This window comes from Bombus pascuorum, chromosome 12 (genome assembly GCF_905332965.1).
Source record: "Bombus pascuorum chromosome 12, iyBomPasc1.1, whole genome shotgun sequence".
Lineage (NCBI taxonomy): Eukaryota > Metazoa > Arthropoda > Insecta > Hymenoptera > Apidae > Bombus > Bombus pascuorum.
Window position 1 is genome coordinate 8,367,052 of NC_083499.1, and position 19,012 is coordinate 8,386,063.

The 19,012-nt window shown below is 47.8% G+C and overlaps 2 protein-coding genes across 4 annotated transcripts in view; one reads left to right on the plus strand and one right to left on the minus strand.

Annotated features, from left to right (window-relative positions):
- Positions 1-19,012, plus strand: part of LOC132913017 (nephrin-like) — a 254,709-nt gene that overhangs the window by 82,677 nt on the left and 153,020 nt on the right. For 2 of the 3 annotated variants that reach the window (XM_060970897.1, XM_060970899.1), the window contains exon 2: positions 9,538-9,667. In XM_060970897.1, the coding sequence (XP_060826880.1) occupies positions 9,538-9,667 (130 nt within the window). Of the gene's footprint in view, positions 1-4,008; positions 4,655-9,537; positions 9,668-19,012 lie in introns of those variants that run through there. The other variant, XM_060970898.1, reaches the window with a different exon arrangement.
- The window catches only part of LOC132913035 (glucose dehydrogenase [FAD, quinone]-like), a 95,730-nt gene that overhangs the window by 31,234 nt on the left and 45,484 nt on the right, over positions 1-19,012 (minus strand). The gene's annotated exons all lie outside the window — the stretch shown is intronic.

Below are 19,012 nucleotides of genomic sequence, written 5' to 3' on the forward strand. Positions count from 1 at the left end.
CGGGTACACGCGGTAATCCTTTACGTTCGTTGCAACGCAAAATCACAGTCAACGTCACCTGGTTGGCTGCAAATGCTTCTCGTAATTTATCTTGCGCCCCAAGGTCATAAAATAAATGCCGTTTTTTGTAGCTGAACATATTCAGTATATATTAATCAAGGGCCGTCAGCAGGAAAAATATTTTTATGGAAACGCGTGACATTATTTGCCACATCGTTCTCCTAGATAATACGCGGTAAAGCCGATCGACTCGTATGCGAATTATTTGAAACAAGCGCTGCCGATCAAGCTGAATGGCTGACACAAAGGGAAAAAAGGAGGACGCGATAAAGGTTAGTCGAAAGATAAAATTTCACGGGCAACGTTACCGTGCATAGATTGGCGGTCGTGGCTCGTCGCTTTCGACCGGGAATTTTCCATATAGTACGATGCGTTGCACGCTGCGACACGAAGCTCAGTCAACTGACAGACCGTTAAACGATCGTATTAGTTTATGGAAATAACAAGCGCAAGTTGAGTCGATACGTAGGGAAATCGGCCGGTACAAACGGTGTGCAACGTGTCGGCGTGTCAGGAATATCGAAGCGCGGATAAAGCGGCGGCGTGTGTGCGGCGTATAGGTGACGAGAGACGGTACGCGGGTGTCGCGGCCACACGAATCCAGTTGCGTTTTCCCTACGCTCTATACGGAATGAATCGTGACGTTATCACCGATGATGGAATTAATTATTGGAAAGCGGCGAACGGTCAATTATTCACGGTTTTAATTAGCACGCTACCACCGGCTGGTACACTCTTGCTGCTCGATCGAACATCGTCGTTCTGGCGTAGACGGAAGATTTTTGCCGGGATGCGATGCGTCGTATTTAGCGTCGCCTGGCCAACGCAGTTTCGACGTTCTCGCGCTTATTTTCCCTTTCGGACGAATCGTTTCGTTAGCGCTGGATAAAACGAGCCGCAAATGTCGCACGCGATACGGTTCGCTGGTGCGGGATCGACTTCCGTCGGAACTCGACAGGCAGCCACAGCTGTGCGCGTGCATCGTGCATGCCGAGTCAAAAAGTAAGCGATATCGCGCGCGTCGAATCGCACCCACAGTCTACGCGCGATGTCGCTGTTCGAGCGTTCACCCAAAACCGGGAGATCACCGCGTGATCGAATTCGCTCGCGTTCACCGTTTTTCGGTTCGGTTCGGTTCGACTCGGCTCGAGAGAAAAACCGGCAGAGTGTGGGCTCGATGCGCGTTATACCGAAACCCGATACCGTCGCACACGGAAATGGTCGTTGTTCTAGATTCGAATGAAATCGATCGCGAAATAGCTTTTTCGCGCTATTTACGGATCACTTTGTTTCCGACCGCTGTGTCGCGACGTCACACGTTCCTATAGTTTCTGCGACGGGAGGAAATAGTTCGCCGCCGATCACGACTCGCGCCATATCCTGAAATACGCTAATGTCGTTGCGCTAATTATGTCGTTGACGCGATGGATACGTCACTACGCTCGCCATGACCCTTAATAATTTCACTAGGCTGTAAACGGCAAGTAATCGAAGCGTTAAAGCGATGGTTCTTGTTATCATCGAGAAACAGCCAAACGTTTCACCTACAGAATTTGCATCGCTTACCGTTTCGCTATTGTCGCGCGCGATATTTCACCGTAGTAGTGGTCCATTGACGATGTAGATTCGACCCCTATCTAACTCGCCTCGATCTGGGTATTTGCTTGTTAAGTGACAGTATTGACGCGCGTGACAAGCAAATATCCATAATCGAGGATCGAGTAATTGGTTTCGTTCGAGCACGACTCAAAGTCCGCGCCCTATCACAGTCAAAGGTGAAGGACGAGCGACCGCGGGGCGCTCGATGGATCAAGAAACCCGTCTCGCTTTATTACTTAGAACGTAATTTAACGGGATAGTAAGTTAATTAAGGAGCGCAACGTGGCTGTGTTTGTATCCGCTCGAGAGAACCACTCGGTCGTCGTTGACTTTCGGCAGAAAACAGAAAACGAATTAACGTTCAACGGGTGGAAACGTTGAAAATCGTTGATTAATTTCTCGATATTATTTCCCGAGCAAAGCGACGGAACTTGTTGAACGAGAGCTCACAGACACGGCGATTGTCGCGTCGTGTCGGTTTTTGTAATCGATCGTTTGACTTCCGGCATCCTGCTGACGACGTAGCAACGTCGAGTAAATGGCAACCCGATCGTAATATAATCGTCCGCGAAAACGCGATATTATTCTTCAACTTGAAAACTCGATTCGCCACTTACCGCGAGTCCCGAATCTAGCTTTCTTACGCGAATTACTTTGGCCGGAGTTTACAAACGTTATTTAAAGTTTTCAAAGAACATTCGCGAGAGGAGTCTATCCGTACTCTGGTCGCGACCATCTCGTCCGGTACTCTCCGATTTCCCTATTCCATCGGAATTCTTGCTCGTCTCGCGGTTCTTTTGCTCTTGTTCTATCCTGCGCGCCATTTCTTAATTCAGGATTAATTCAATTTCACGCTGTCGACCGACGTTCACGTTTACTTCGCCATTGATTCCGTTTGGAAGTTGCACGCGACCGTCGCGTCGCAAGTAAAATACGAATGTAGCCCTAGACCGTTCGCAATGAGCTTCGTCGTCCGAAATCGATAGTTCTTTTTCTCGCGCGCTCGGGTTTAAACTTTCGACCCGCTCTCTTCCCTCTCTTTTCCTTCTTTCGTTCGTTGAGTTTTCCTTGACGGTGGAAACGGCGAGAAACGAGATCCGTTCGCGAGTTTCTCGTCGATGGCGATAAACGAAACGACCTCGCCGGAAAAAGCAGAGTATAATACATCCGTTAACGAGCAACGATCAAAGTTTCGGCAAAAGTACGTTGATTAAGCATACTTTAAACAGAAATCTCGTTTGAAATTCTGATCCGCAACTCGGTCGGTATTCAAATGATGGTCCTTGCGCGTCCTTTTTTGGTCGATCGCTGCCACGAAACTTTTGCTCCGTGCCAATGATGGAGTTTTTTCGGTTACGCGCGATCGACGATGTCGCGTTCGAACCAGTTTCGTCCCAGTTCGTTAAACTTGCGACCTGCTGCACCGAATCGCGTTTCCTCATAATTACAGGTAAATTCGCGCGCGATCGATAAGGTGCCACCTATGCGAGTAGATCGATCGTATCTCTGCACACCGCGGAGAAACGAAAATTACCATCAAATTGCTTTGGTTCTCGCGGTGTTTACCAGAGTCCGTTTTAACGGCGTTGTTCGCACCATTTGCGAAAGCTCGCTGCTCGGTACGCTTCGTTGAAAACGGTACGCCCTCGCGACCCTGGCGAAAAATATCATCGAAACATGGACTGGCGCGCCAGATCGCGCGATGCTCCATGCACGCTCGAATTCCTCCTCGGATCGAAAGACAAACGCTAAAACTCGCTAACTAATAAAAACCGACAATGGTGCGGCGTGGCGTCATTGGGAAATTTCATTAACCGCGAAATCCGGTCGATCTCGGTCGTCCGTTAAAGGACTGCGGCCAGCAAGGATAATGCGAGGTCGGACGTTCGAGAGGGAGCACAACGCTTTGATCCTCGGTCAAAGGCCAACGTCTCCGAAGGGAGAGCGACGTTACCGTGGCTCCCTTGGCCTATTGTGGCTCCTATTGTTGCGCAAACTGCATTACAACCGGACGTGGTCGCGACCTCCCTTCCGTGGCTCGTAACTCAGTGTCTCGCGGCCGGGTGCCGGCTTTGCACAATGCAACGGCAACTGCACAGCCTGTAACACCGGCGACAGACATCCACGCGACGTAACGTTACGTTGCCTCGTCGGACAGGCTGTACGTTCCGTCTACCAACTACCGGGTAACCTCGCACATAGTTTTAATCTCTTTTCGAAAACTCGGCCAGCTTCTTAACCGTTGCTCCGAACCTGAGAACGTCGTACTCGACGCTCGTCCAATATTCGTTCATCGATTTCGAACAAAATCAGCGTCGATTCGAGTTGAACGCAACGACGCGTTGTACGCGGTATCTCGAACGCACGCTCGTCAACGGCGAGAACCTTGGGAAGGTGCATCCGCGGAAATCCGCGTGAAATTCACCCGATTTCTATCTCCGGCCTAAACGATGACTCCACACCGAGTCTCGAGGCTACAGCGTCCGTTGTCGATACTACGATTAATGACTCTTTGGTTTTGCATGTCGAACTTGTCGCGGTGATCGGTGAAAGCTTACATGTTAATATTCCGCAGCGCGCCAATGCGCGTCGATAAAGTTTAGAGTATTCAGCGTTTTATCGATCCTGTCATCGTGCTCGATGACTCTACATCTTGTCGACGGTGGCTGTCGTTTCGAAACAAAGACGACCGTTTCTTTCTGACGAGCGAGCGAACGCAGCTGTAAATCCCTCGACACGCGTCTTTCCCTCTGCGTGGCTTTCGCTCTCCCCTTGGAGTGGTGTGTACGTTTGTATATCCATCGCGAAGGTCTCGCGCAATCGTCATCGGCAGTCGTCACCCACTAGACGATGCCGAGAGGGTCTAGACCTCGGACAACAATGGTGCTCCCAAGGGATAAGGTGCTATTAATAATTCGGAAGCGACGTCGTTACGCTTTAAGCGCGCCACGGCTGCTCGACGGGGAATCTCGAAGGGGAGGAAACGGAAATGAGGGTAAGCTGAACTATTCGTTCTACTCTCTAGAGGCCGACATCTCAATTAGCCTGCTTGCCAGCAAACTACATTCCTCTCGCGATACAGTCCGTTCAGGGCATGCTCGATTCGCGGTTCGAAAATTCCTTGGCCATCGTTCGTCGTTTCCCCCTCGACGATATCAGCCGTAGATTTTTGGAATTTTTGACACCTACGAGGCTAACTTCGATACATCGCCCCAGGCGATGTCACAGCTTTAATTTAGCCTGCAGTCGAATTTTACGAGGCTCTAGTCGCGCCTGAAATACCGTGCGAACCAGGGCGCTCGTAAACGTCCTAATTAATTTAACGCGACTCGATTTTACGGATCCGTATGATACGAGAATCGATTGTCCGCGATTCTGATCCATTCTTGATTGCAGCATCTTCCAGATCGTGTCGAGTGTAATCCTGGAGCCGCGAAATTCGACGCAAAGTTTGAACCGCGACACCCGTATCACGAGAAACTTTCCGCTTTGTTCCTCCAGACGGAAACACAATCTACGAGTTTCCAGCGTCAGTTGCTCTTGCTTTGCATTCGCTGTAGCGAGAGAAGCCGGGTGAAAAATTCTCGAAACATTCGATGGTAATTGCCAAACGCGATTTACATACTCGAAAGCATCGCCGATCAATTTTAAATTCACTCGATCCAGCAATGTGCTTTTTCTCCGAGCGAGCGAGTCGGTCTGTTTCGTTGAACCGATCCCCTCGAAAAATAAGAGGGAACGCTAGCTAGCGACTCGTGCTCCACTCTAACTGCCAGTAAGGGGGAAAATCTTTGTCGCAGAAATTCAAAGGTATAAAGTGTCGACGAAGCGTCCTGGGAACGGGATCGCGCCGACCCTTGTAAAGACGTTGAATTTTATGAAACGTCGAGGGGATTCCGTGAAAATATGTAAATACGCAATAAAGCGTAAGCCCTCCCCCCGATGCCACCCTTCGCGTCTCTTCGCCATCTTTGCCTGCTTTGCCTCCTCTTCTACCCTCCCTCGCTTCTTCTCCTTGTCTCTTTTTCCTTTTTAAACGATGGCCCTCTCCGTTCCCGGGGCTACGCAAAATTTCAACACCAGGCTATCCATGCATCAGATTTCACCGAATCTCTCTCGATGACAAAGACAAGCCTCGCTACCACGATTTATAAACTGACTGTTGTTTCTCCTTTCTGTTTCATCGTCTCGTTCTTACATCGAAACGAATCTACCGAATCTGTCGGTTGCGTTCTCTCCAACGTCGGACAAATTGCCCGATATTAAATTACGATCCTTCTCTATCGAAAACGAGAGAAGGATAGAGAAAATCAGACAGCGGAATTACGGCTCCTCGTATCTCGTAATGCGACGACGCGACGCACCTGCGCAAGGAATTAACCAACTGATTAACAGGACTCTAATTCGCTACGCGTCCGCTGCTATAGCCCTCCCTCTTCGAGTTAGCGCCGCGCCGTACGAAACAGATATGGAAGAGACGGAGCACGACAATAAGCGTAGACAATGTCGCTTAACGTGTGTAAAACGGCCGGTCACATCGGAGGGTTCTGTCGTTGGAAACTGCGAGAGGGGCACCGAGCACACTCGACTCTCCGTAAATAACGGACTCGTCGTTCGCTCCTACGTATCTATCCTGTCCCTTTTACGATCCTCTTTCTCTCCCTCTCTCTCTCTCTCTATTCCCCTTTCTCTCCTACTCTTTCTTACCCTTCTATATGTTCTGTCGCATATCCATCCGGCTGTACGAATTGTCGGTATAATAGCGCCTAACAACCGGTCCTCCGACTGAAGTTAATTTGCAAGCAAGATGGCATACTCTTTTTGACGATCGTAACGTTTGCCTTGTTAAAACGAACCCCATTATCCCTTCGGTGTCGCGACGCTCTACCTCCCTCGTTGTCTCGACTACTCCTCGTGGAAACATTACAGGATGAATGGTCCTTCGGCGAACGTGGGTCGCACTCGAATCATCGATCTTGCACCGCCATGCATCGTGGGGTTAATGCGCTTGACAAATGCTTCTTAGTAACTTCCGTTCTCCGTCTCTCCCTTTCCATTCATTTTCAACCGAGCCGAACGTAGATCGAGCAGGTGGCCAAACTTGTCTCGTATTCGACGTATTTTCGTTGCGTTTATCATTAATATTATCCCTGCTGTTAACAGTCGCACGAATTTTGGATAAACTTGTATCGTTGGTGTATCAGTCGCCTCGGGAACGATGCATCGGATGCGCTTGTATAAAATTAAACGATTCCGCATAGTTTCTCGATGCAAAGTCACAGTTTTCTCTTTATTGCGAGTTGTACTTGTGGGAAACGTGCTTGCCGGGTAGAGCAAAGCGAGGCGATAGTCTTCGAGGATGGAAATATCGTAAAAGCGTATATGCCTTGAGCGTAGTTAGAGAGAAAGAGAGGAGAGATAGAGAGAGGATTTGGAAACGCATGGCAAAGTTGGCGTTACGGCCTGGATTGGACCACGTAAAAGCCAAGCGCATGTTGCGCCGGTTCCATGAAATTTGCATCGATATCGGACCGTTTGAATTCGAATTGAAGCGCGATAGTCGCACAGCGGCTTGCGAACGATTAGAACGTAATCGTTATGTCGCACCTCGATCGTACGATCAATCCGCGTCATCGTGGAAGATTTATGAAAATACTTGGCTCTGTTGTAGCGTCGCGGTGATCAACGATGACGAGTGGCCGTAAGTTTTCGACGAGTTCGACCCGAAAAGTTGGACGCGAAACTCGCCGGGTTGGGAAGCTCTACTAAGATCCAAGGAAAAGTTTCGCTTTTTACCCGTGACTTTGGAAACTTTTGCTCAATCTTCCGTACGACACGTGTGCCGTTGGACTCTAATGGAAAACAGAAGCCCGCGGCATTGCATTTTCCACGCGGTTGAACTCGAAATCTTTCGCGACGTCACGCTTCTCGCCTTCGTCGATCGGTGCCGCTTGGTTCGATCGCCGTGATCAGGAAACTTACGCGGTTTTAATTAAGAGACCGAAGCCACCGCAGGTTGAAGCTTTGGTTCCGGCAAAGGACCCTGGACAGAGAACAGCGACGAAAGGACGTTCGAAAATTCCACCGATGCAAATTCGAAGTTTGCCGTGACGCTTCTTCGTCCGGGCGTTCGTATCAGCGAGGCAAACGTTGATTCCGGTCGATAACGAATTCATTAAATGCGTTTCGAATGCGACACGAGCCGCGTCCGCCATTAGCACGCTGCTGGACGGTTTCGACCAGCGCCTCGGGTCTTTGAGGGTTAATTGCGGCCATGTTGCGGAATTTCATTAATCGAAACGGCTTTCAAGGCTTCTCTGGTATTTAAACTACACGCGGTCGCGCGAGCTGTTCGCGGCTGATTGATGGCCATGGCGCGGTCGCTTTCGTGTCCAACGGCGTAGATACGCCGCTTACATAAATAAGTAAAATCAACAGAGTTAAGCTGCTACCGCTATAGGTCTCTTAGGTATTTCGCTGGCCACGGAGGATCAGCTGCTGTCGCGTCGAAGCGCCCAGGATACGACGCGGAATCGGACGAACCGCGTCGTTAATTACACGAGGGGCCGTTAGGCCAGCTCGCACACTTTGGTAGTTAATTTCACAAGGACGCGGACGATGTAGCCGTTAAGAGCAACAGCGACGCAGGGCTAATCAAATTACGCAGTTTGCAGGGAAAGAAGCGTGACGCTTATGAAAAATTCCAGGCAGTAGGATGGCGCGCGCACGCGCACATGTACCCTGAGCTAAAAGCAAACGTTAAATCGTAAGCAAACCCGCGAAATACGCGCATGAAATTATAACGAATCCGGGAAGGAGCTTCCCGAGGGTTCTTACTTTTAACGTGGAAAGTAGGTACGAGGCGGTGGCAGCAGCCGCGTTACCACCCGAGAAGAGGTAACTGCTGCTTGTTGCACGTACCTTGAGCTCGTTACAACGTGGAAAAACTGAGAATTCAAATGAGTACCGTAGCTCCGGGGCGTTTATATGGTAAACAGTCACCCCTAAGCGATATTTATACCAGACGGGGATGTTATAACCAGCGAGTAAACGCGAAACGCCAGCTAATCCTTCCGGTTTAGGTCTTCGAGCGTCGCGGACGATCGCTTACCAAAGAAAGACAGAGAGAGAGAGAGAAAGAGAGAGAGAGAGTGAGAGAGAGAAAGATTTATCGACGATAAACGGAAATTTTCATGCATCCACGTCCATATTCGTGGCATGCGTCACGCTCGATAAACAAGAGGGTGAAACGACCGCGACAAATCGGATTCGACGAACTGGGACACTCCGACACCCTTTGCGAGTCTCTTTCGTTCGTATATAAGTGGAGAAGAGAAAAAAAAGTCTCTGGTGAAATTCTCGAACGGACGTGGCGCTTGGTACATAGCTGCAGGTTCGATTCTTGTTTCGATCGTCCAGCGTGGAGAAAACGAAAGCAACGGACCGAATCGAATGGAAACTCGTTTCTTCGAAATAGCCTACCGGAAATTCCCGAAGGATTTTCTCGTTCCGTATGATCAGACCTTCGAGCTTTCCATTTACCTGCTCGAAAGATCGTCTTGTGCAACCAGGATGCTACGACTAGTTTACGGCAGTCCGTCCAAACCGAATTTCATAAGCGGATCTCTTAATCCTATACCGCGTGCGCTTTACATATCGCTGTCCAACATCACCCTCGTTCAATTGTGTTTGCATCCGAATATCCGGATTTTCGCTATCGAAGAATGCGGTCCGGATATTCGTCGACTCTCTCCGTCTTCTCTTGCGCTCGAATTTTCTTCCGCCGATCCAATTCGGCCGCGAAATCGAAATCGAAATCGAGTAACGACAACGTATGCAACCTTTTTAACGATACCATCCGTTTATTTTCGTTTGCAGTACCATTGGTCAATATCAGCGTCGTGGAAGGAAAACCAGCGGAACTGCCATGCGACATTACTCCACCCGGAGAGGACAGCCTGCACATGGTTTTTTGGTTCAAGAACGAAGCTGGAGTGCCGTTGTATACGTGAGTGATTCGTTCTTTGCTCTTGTTAGTACGTAATAAGATGGTTGGCGAGTTGGTTAATTTACGCGATCGAGCGAGCTTGTGTCGGAGGATGCGGCGCTGAAATCCGTGCGGTGTCTCGACGACCGACGACCTGCCGCTTTGGTTGGCCGCGGTGACGAAAAATTCATGGCGCTTGAGGAATTCGCAACTCGCGCGACTAGTATGCAGTAAACGGCGCCGGTCGGATCGCCCTCTCTTTCCCATTACAATGCCCGTACACCATGACGGCTGCAGATACAACCCGGTTCGCGTTATTAAACGTACGTCACTGCTCGTTCCTCGCTCGCCTCTTGCCACTCGAACTCCAAATTCCTTTCTGCATTCCGTTTTGCGGACGCGACCGCGAGCTTCTCCCGTTTGCGAGTTGGCCGCAATAATGCCACCGCGGAACCTTCATAAAGGCCTGCCGTTTCCGCAGCAGTTCCGCGTTTTTCTTTCCCCCCGAGCAAAATTTTACGCGGCCATATACGTCGCCACCATCGCTGTCACGTCGGATCGCTAAACGACTGGACGCTTCTTAATTGAAACGGTTATTAATTAAAAGCTGGCCGTCGCCGCCGCGACCCTTTCGAACTTGCGGATCAATGAAATACGAAACGTTTTAATTGACAATTATTTCGCTCGATCGCGTATCTATAATTTTCCTTAATGAACCTGAAAATTGGAAGGAAACCAGATCAGTGGAAGGGGTGAATTTAAATGCAGCTACAGCGTTCGGAATAATTTTTCTCGCTCGGATGAAAAGAGTAAAGAAAAAGGAGAAGAAGGAGAAAGAGACGAGGAGTAGGCGCTACACAATAGGTCAAAATGACGTCTGCGAGGTATTTCTTTGGAAATACAATCGGATGAAACACGAATCCCTCTTAATTGACAATTATCTCGACCGATTACTCGTTATGATTTCTCTTAACGAACCGTGTACCGTGTCGCATTGGATTTAAATAGAACTTGGTACCTTTCGCGCGATAATTCTTCTCCAGACACTAGGTTTAGTAGCATTTCTTTGAAAAACCTCTTATCGATAAAAACCACTTCGGCTAAAGGAAACGAAAAATTCTGAATTATTTTGAAACGATCATTAAGCAATTTTAATCGTGTCACGGTCACGCGATACGACGAGTAGAGGCGATGCGTACCGGTGATCTACGATTTTGATGATCTTTACCTCTGGTTGCTGAATCTCTTAATCACGACCACGGCCTGTTTTCTAGGTGCTCGCGTATATATGCGTTCGTTCCTATTCGCCAAATATCTCGACCGACACAGGGCGAATACCTGGATAAAAATAGAACAGCCGCAAACCGAACGGACGGCCGTGATATTACTGGCGTTTTTCAATATTTCCCGTAATTCGTGATAGTTTGGGAAGTTTCGCAATTAAACTTGCATGCCTGCCGCGGTTTGCTTCTTCGTCGGTGGTTCTAGAATTCGGCACCGTCACTGCTGACGCTACGATGTTGCATCATTTTTCAAGCGGTTAGCTACCTCAACTACCCAGAGACTGCTGAATGCCCGAGGAAATAAACGGTTCCTGGCGATTAATACATCGCTGAGGTTCTTTTTTTCCCCTCTGCCCCACCCCCTTCTTTTTCCATCTCGGTGGCTGTTTTTCAACGTTTCGCGGTTTCAAAAGAACAGCGTTAATTGACGCGGTCGGATTTTATCGCGCAGATCTTTTATCGTTGTCATTTTTTATTTTTGTGGTAGCTTCGCTTCTCGATACTTTACCGCGGACACGGTCGAATAAATTTTCAATTTTTATGGAATTTCACCGATGTTTCGTCTAAAGCTGCGGTTTTTCGTTTAGCTGGCTTGCAAACTTTTCATCTATGCTCTACAACTAGTTCCTTTTGAGTGAGAGATAAAAGAGACAGGCGCGACAATACGTCGATCAGAATTCTTCATAACAGTGAGGCAGGCGTACACGCCTAATGAGGATCGCAGCTACGCACAATCAACTTCGTGGCACGTAATTATAGCGCGTCGATAAATTTGGATCGGTGTCTGAAGGGGCACCGACGTGGGTGGAGCGAGAGCAGCTTCTGGATGGCAGCTTTATCGGCGAATAATTGATAACCGTCGCGACGCCTCTTCGCTGTACCGGCATCGATGTAACTGCGCCATTGGAAGATCCGCGCCAACTTCTGCACGCCGCGCGTGATTAATTGATATATTCTCGATCCGCTGGGCTCGAGTTATTGGTTTCAATCGGGAGCCACCGCGAGATCTACGATCTCATCTATAAATTAGGTGCGCAAAGATCGTCACGATACGTTGTAGCGATTAGACGAGACGCGACGTGACGTTACCACGCTTTGATAGAGATACGTAGCTGAGGCAAACGCACAGCGACGCTCCGGGCGCGCGTTGACATTCGACGACTCTTTTCTCGAGGCAAGTCGCGAACTATTCACGGTAACGATTATTGCGTGGAAACCTGGCAAGAGGAAACGACACTCCCTTGACGCGCTTTAACTCGCCCCTTTATTCATCCCTCGACGCCTTCTGCGAAACCGTTACCGTTCGCACCTTGGTTTGTCGCGCGTATCGCGACTGCGTGCAAGGCTTTGCAAATGCCGGAGGAAACGACGGTAGAGCGCGAGCTCGTGCAAACGACGCGATAAAAGAAAGGAAGGCAGAAAAGAGAAAGACGGTTTGACGTTTGGATCCGCGGGGGGTATAGAGCTGCGTTTGGTGGACGTCTTGTAATTAATCGACGTCGCAGTAGAATTTGAATTTAAAAGCGGCCGGCCTAGGTGGCAGTCGCTGCTTACCACGCCCGGCTGTCCGCGTTAAAAAATTTGAATCCGCGATAATCGGATTTCTAAATGCAAATTTAATCGACAGCCCGACTTTCTTGCGCCCCGTGATGGCTGATCAAAGGGCCGATTCTATCGGAATGGACGTTGCGGGGCAAGCCCGTTGCCATTTCGCGTGGAATATGAAATATGGAAACAATTAGATTCCGCCGTTTTTTCGACCTCGATTTAAAAAGCTCGGTACGTTGGAACGTCGTAACTCGATTTCAACGACGACATTTAATCGGCCCGGTGATCTGAGAAAGAGAGAAAAGGACAGATCGAAGAGGCACGCGAAAACTTAACTCGTTGTTTACAAAGCCATCTCGTTAAGGAAGTATTCGGAAGCTCGTGGACATATCAATGTTGCGTGCGCTCGCTACAGCACTAATTATAACATACCATGCGAGGAAGGGTCGGTATGTGAACTATGCGCATAGCTAAACACACACACACGGTATGTTCTCTTAGCAAACCTATGGTCCCGATAAAGGATACACGCACGCACCCTCTTCCTATCGAGTTCGCTTCCTATCGCATGCTGTTATCAAATATTTATGCGTATCCTCTTAACGATGTGAAACCTTTGTCTGAATAAATTTGACACGTCCATTGAAATAACGCTCGACGCTGTAGCTCACTGACTATACAGTTGCGCTATAAACCACTTCTTATCGCGCTATCACAGCGATGAAAATTACGAAACGCGGTTTGTTCAGCGAGACATTTCTCTCTCGAGTGGATAATCAAAAATGACGTTCGCAACGAATGTCTGTATAAAATATCATTCGAGAAAGACGTACGATTGGAGCAGGAAATAAGAAACGATATCACGTCCTATAAAAGAGAAGGAGCGTTTACGATACGGGCACACGTAGGCGTAGATATCGGGCAGATAACCAAACAGTATGTACTAGGTTGTCCGAAAAGCTTTTTTCGTTTTATGAGGAAATGATAGACGTACAATGTTTTTCTGTTTTATATTATTTTATCGAATTACGTACGATCTATTTTGTTCTGTTGAGATTGAGGTGATATTAGGTGTAGTGTGTTAAATAATAATCACTCGATGTTTAGGTCAACAATATATTTATTAACAAGTGTCTTCTTTCGATCGCGTCGCGTATCGCTTTCAGTTTCCCTAGTCAATCTCGCTGCGCGGTTACGACTCGACTTTATCGCTTCCTGGTTTAAGATTAACCGTCGATCGGATTCGATTCTTTTCTTTCTATTGCCCCTCAATATCCCCACTATCCACGCGTTTGTTAGGCGTCCGCGACCGTTGTCATATACATTGTTCCCGAATGCCGCTACAAGATTAAACACCGCGACATTTCACGGACCTGGTTTCACGTTTGTACGAAGGTGCACTGTTGTGAAAAACACGCTTGCGAGAGAAAGACACTTTTCGCACAAATTTCGACGCACAGTCTGGGCGTCATGATTTTCCTCGGTGAGAAGGAAGTGAGATTCTTCGCCACTTTATCAGCGTGTTTTAATAAAAATTGCAAAAGGCACCGATAGGATATTTGATTCCTCTCTTCGTATTTTCCACCCACTCAAACATCTCTGGACAGCCACTCATAGAGGAATTGTGTGTTTAGACGGACATAATTTATGGGTTAGACGTATAGTGCTAGGTCGGGTTTCGCAAGGTGACCCCTGGAGATCCTAATCCCCATCTTGACCCGAGACCTCCTTCCTGACCCCGTTTGCCTCAGGCGTCTCCGAGGTGTTCTCGATTCACCGTTGAAGTATAAGCTCCAGAGAAACCACCGATCTTCCAACTTAATCCGAATAACGTTCGATATCCGTACATTGGCGACGATGGTGGCAAACGTTTTTTTCGCCGCGAGCCGATCGATCGTGAGTGGGTAGATCTGACGCGATCGACGAATAGATATCGATTTGCCTGTACACGCGACAACAAGGATAATAGATTTAGGACGAGAACGGTTGTCCTCGATAGGATCGGAAAAAAGAAGTTAAAAGTTGGAAAGAGAAAAGTTTGTTAGGGGCAAGGAAGCGAGGAGAAGCGCGAAAAGTTTGCAGCATACGATCGCAGTAACTCGATCGTTAAACGATAAAGATGGAGTGTTCGGCAAACAGAGTGAAATTTCTAGGAGCGAATTCATTGTCTGAAGAAAGGGAACGAGCCGGTGCTCGGATCGGTTAGGAAAGGTCGAACGGTGGTGGACGAAGGGCTTCCGGCGAAAGCAGACCGTTGGTCTTGGGGATTCGTCCGAGGATTACGTGCCGGGTCGAAACTGACCGGGGATCTCTGGCCTCGGTCTTGCCCTCGGATTCCTAGGTCGGAACCTATTGCTTCGCTGAGAATTCCATTTGAAAATCTCGATCGAAAAGCAGCGGATCCGATGTCGCGCGAAACGACCTCGAAACCGGACATAAATTTCATTCGTTCGTTATCCCTTTTCGTTTTCTCCGTGTCCCCGGTCCGGTTTTCGCTTAACTTCGTTCGCCGCAATTATCGTCTCACCGCGATTCGTTTTAACTGCAAACCGCAAGATCGGCTCGGCCTTCGATCCACGTGAAGGAAAATCAGAGGAAAGTTTCCTTTGAAATTTTAAACGGAGCGCGAGTCATCGTCGACGTCGTATTTCCTCGGTCAGGGATCAAGGGACCGTGACCGAAAATTTTATTCGGACACGTTCGCTGTTTGGTCACAGCTGTCGATTCCTGGGAACGAATACGTCGCTGCCGTGCGAAGAAAACGGTGGAAAAGAATGAGAATGAGCTCGTACGATGGACCACGCGGTTCTTCATGATATTCAGATTTTTCAGCCGGTCGTGAACTGTAAGAATCCGATAATTCCTATCGTGGCAAACACGACTCGATCAACAAAGGAGAGTCGTCGGTTCAGTCGCGTTCACGCTCTAATTTGTATTCGGATAGAATCGGGGCTAGTACGTTTACGGAGATTTTACCACTACTATACCTATATATCCAGATATAATCAGATTTATAGTTAACGCACATAAATCTGATTAATTGCAATTACCGTAATTATCGGTGTTTCATAGCTTATACACGTATAAATCATTATAGAAGCGTTACATGCAACTAGGTAGGCTAGCGATCGTGCGAGCGATGGAAAAATTAATGTCCTTTCGCAGGCAACCTGGAAAACATTCTGCCGGTGCTTCATCGTTCATCGATGCGCCCAATCTCGAGTACATCGACGAAAAAGCAAATCACTTGAAAACTACATTTTTTATACCGAATTTTGTGCCATCCACTGGTCAGAACTCGATTTTTATAAGCAGCCTGACGATCGACAATTTTTCTTATTTTCCATGATCTTTGATATATGTTCGTGCTTTCAAAATTAATCCTGTTAAGTCTAAACGCGGATTAAATGGCGCAATAGAAACGGGCAAGATGATGAACCGCAAAACGAAGAAGCCGTTGTTGCATGCCAGTGCTGGTATCCAGTCTTCTCGTCTGGGTTACGAAGCTCATAAATCAGACGCGCCGTGTCGTCGTTCATCCTTCAGCTCTATGTATTTCTCTCCTATCCTGTGCTCTTGGTCGTTTCTCCCTTACCACCGATATTCCAGCGTCTTTTTATCACTCGCTACGACAGCGTTTACGCCATAGTGCAAATATGGCATTCGAGAGAACGATAACAATCGAAGACGCCGGAAGACGCAAATATCGGTTGGCATGCTACTATCTGCTCAAATCCGCTAGACGATAGCGTGTACGTTTAAGTACGTGCGGGTGCACAAGGTACGCAACTACGATACCGAAGGGTGCTTATTGGTGGGTGGTGGCGTGCAAGTCAAACGAGCCTCCGGTCGGCATGCGATCGACTCTAACCGCCATGGCCGACGCTATTATTCTAGCGAATAGATTATAGAATAATATCGAGATTTGAATCACATAATGGCTGTGAAAGCTGTGAAGCTTGCTCCTCTCAAAATCAATCCGCGCTCCAGACGGAATTACGCGTATTCCATTTTATTACAAAACTATACGCGACCTTTCGCGCGACGAATTCCCGTCTGAATATCGTTAAACACGAACGTTTCTAAAATTTTCCATCGCGATTTGTCGCAGCTGAAACCAAGGTTCCCGTAGAGTAATGTTAGATCGTGAGGCGGTTGATTTTCCATTCAGCGGAATTCGACGGGTAATGCGAAGCATCGAAGTCACGTAGGGCAACGGGCCAACTGAAAATTAATTTCCACCTGCGCAATTACTTCTCGTATAAGCGGGTATTCGGCGCGTCGTAAAGCACCGCTGGAGAAGCCAAGCCGGAGTTGACCGTATCGGAGGATAACGAAAATTCCGTCGGTCGGAAAATATAGATTCGACGAGGGGATGTATGACAGGCGACCCCGACGTTAGCCGCGGATCGTGAAGAGCTCGTAAATCGGCAATATCCGCGTTGGTGCGACCCACCCGTGTAACAATGCTCATATCCGTGGATTGCGCGGAGCAGCGATTTCGTTGCGCCTGTAATTGTAACGCGGTGGATTGTTTTAACGTGGTTGCAATTTGTATAGGCCGGTCGTAAAACGCTTTAGTACGTTGCTTGTTTCCTGCAAACCACGAAACAACGCGAAAGATCGTTTACACTGCGTAAACCGGCTGTTCTCTACCGTCCCAGCAACAATGTGCAAGGCACTTTCCCTTTGGTTTCCTGCGTGGCTCGCGTACGCTCGTCTGCATCGTTTCTCGTCGTCGTTTCCTTTTTTTTCTTTTTTTATCTTTTTTCTAGTCTTCGCATCCATCTCGCGCAACAACCGCTATTCATCGGCCGAATTTCCAACAGTCGCGAGCATCGTGTTTTCTGTGAAATTTCTGTAAGACGGTAGCGATTTTACTTTCGACGAACTACTAGGAAACTACATTACTCTGCTACATTATTCATAAATTTTAACAACGTTGTAGCGCGCATCGAGACTCCGGAATCGCGTCTCGCGGACCTCTATCCGGTATCCCGTCATCTTTTCATGAGAGCGAACGCTCGCATCCCACGAGTATCGTGCAACCCTTTGGTACACACGTGTGTACGTATCGCATCGAGACGGGCCGTGTATCGCCGAGTGTCCGTACAACGACAGCTGTGTTTAGAATCGAGCGAGATCGTCAAACGGGCTTTCGCGCATTATCACGTCCAATGTCCATTCGGAGCTTTCTAGCTCGTATAGTAAGGAGATGGTCGCGCAGTCGGCTAAAAGCCCGGCAACGTCGTTATCGTTACAAGTTCGTGACCATTATGTGCTTGGTCGCTTTGTAATGACGCTCGTGATAACGACGCGCCCGTAGGGATGTGTATCGTTGCTACAAAGCAGTCGTTTAGGTTTTACACCGATTCGCTTCTATTCAATACGATTTTCAACGGCGATCATCCAGTCGCCACCCTCTTGCGTGTCGTTCGACGCCGATTTTATTTCTGCTAAGCTATCCGCGCGGACGTTACATCGAACGATAATGTAAAATCTTGCAGGTGTCGTAATCGAATAAACGAGCCGTATAACAAACCCACACCATTTAATGGGAACTCGTATTAGGCACATGCGTATAACACAAAATACAGGGTTGACTCTTGTACATTTTCACGATGTTATTGTACTTACGTTTTAGATCAAATATTCCTGTTTATCAACGAAATTCGAGTCGTAATACCGCATCAATGTTTCCAGTTGTAGCAACACAATGCATTTCGGATTGTTGTTGCACATTTATGTTCCATTGAAATTTTGCGGTTACATACAATAACGCTGGCGTAATATTTTAGAATAACTCGCGTACTTCGATATATGAAATTAAAATCTATTTTCTACTGGATTGCCGCAGATATTGACATGTAACGATTTATGCGGTTGTGCGACGCGCACGACGTACGGACCTTAGCTGCTTGCTAAAATATTCTCCAAAGCCCATAAGGATTTTTCTAGAATAAATTCCGCACATGATACTTACGTCCTAGCATCTGAAATTCATTCTAGATTTTTAAAATCCCGAAGGAACTTCAGCAAGATGTAGAATGAATTGCAGATGCCGGACTTACGTACAATCGTTTGAAATCCATTCTAGATTTCCAATGTCCGCGTGCAACTTTCAGAAATTCTACGATACATTGCAGATGCCAGCTGCTATACTATACGTTATCAGCGTCCATACGAGCAATTTGGTTTTCATTTTTTCTCCAAATTTGAACAGAGAGAGAGAGAGAGAGAGAGATATTTATATACGTACGCGGAGGGATATTATCGCGAGACCGAGATCAAGTTCAATATAATTTTTAAACTCGTTGCTCTAAATATTGAATTTTTCCACGATCGATATTTTAATTTGCGTGATACGAAATCCCATAAGGTGATAGGTCTATTCTGTGCTTTGTTCATTGTATAACCGTAGGACGAACTGTTAGCAGCGCGGCAAAAATATCAGCGAGTCGACCGTGCGTCGACACGTATAGTGTCGTATTCCGAGCATTATTTTTCCGCGATTTCATTGGGTCGGCTTTTCACG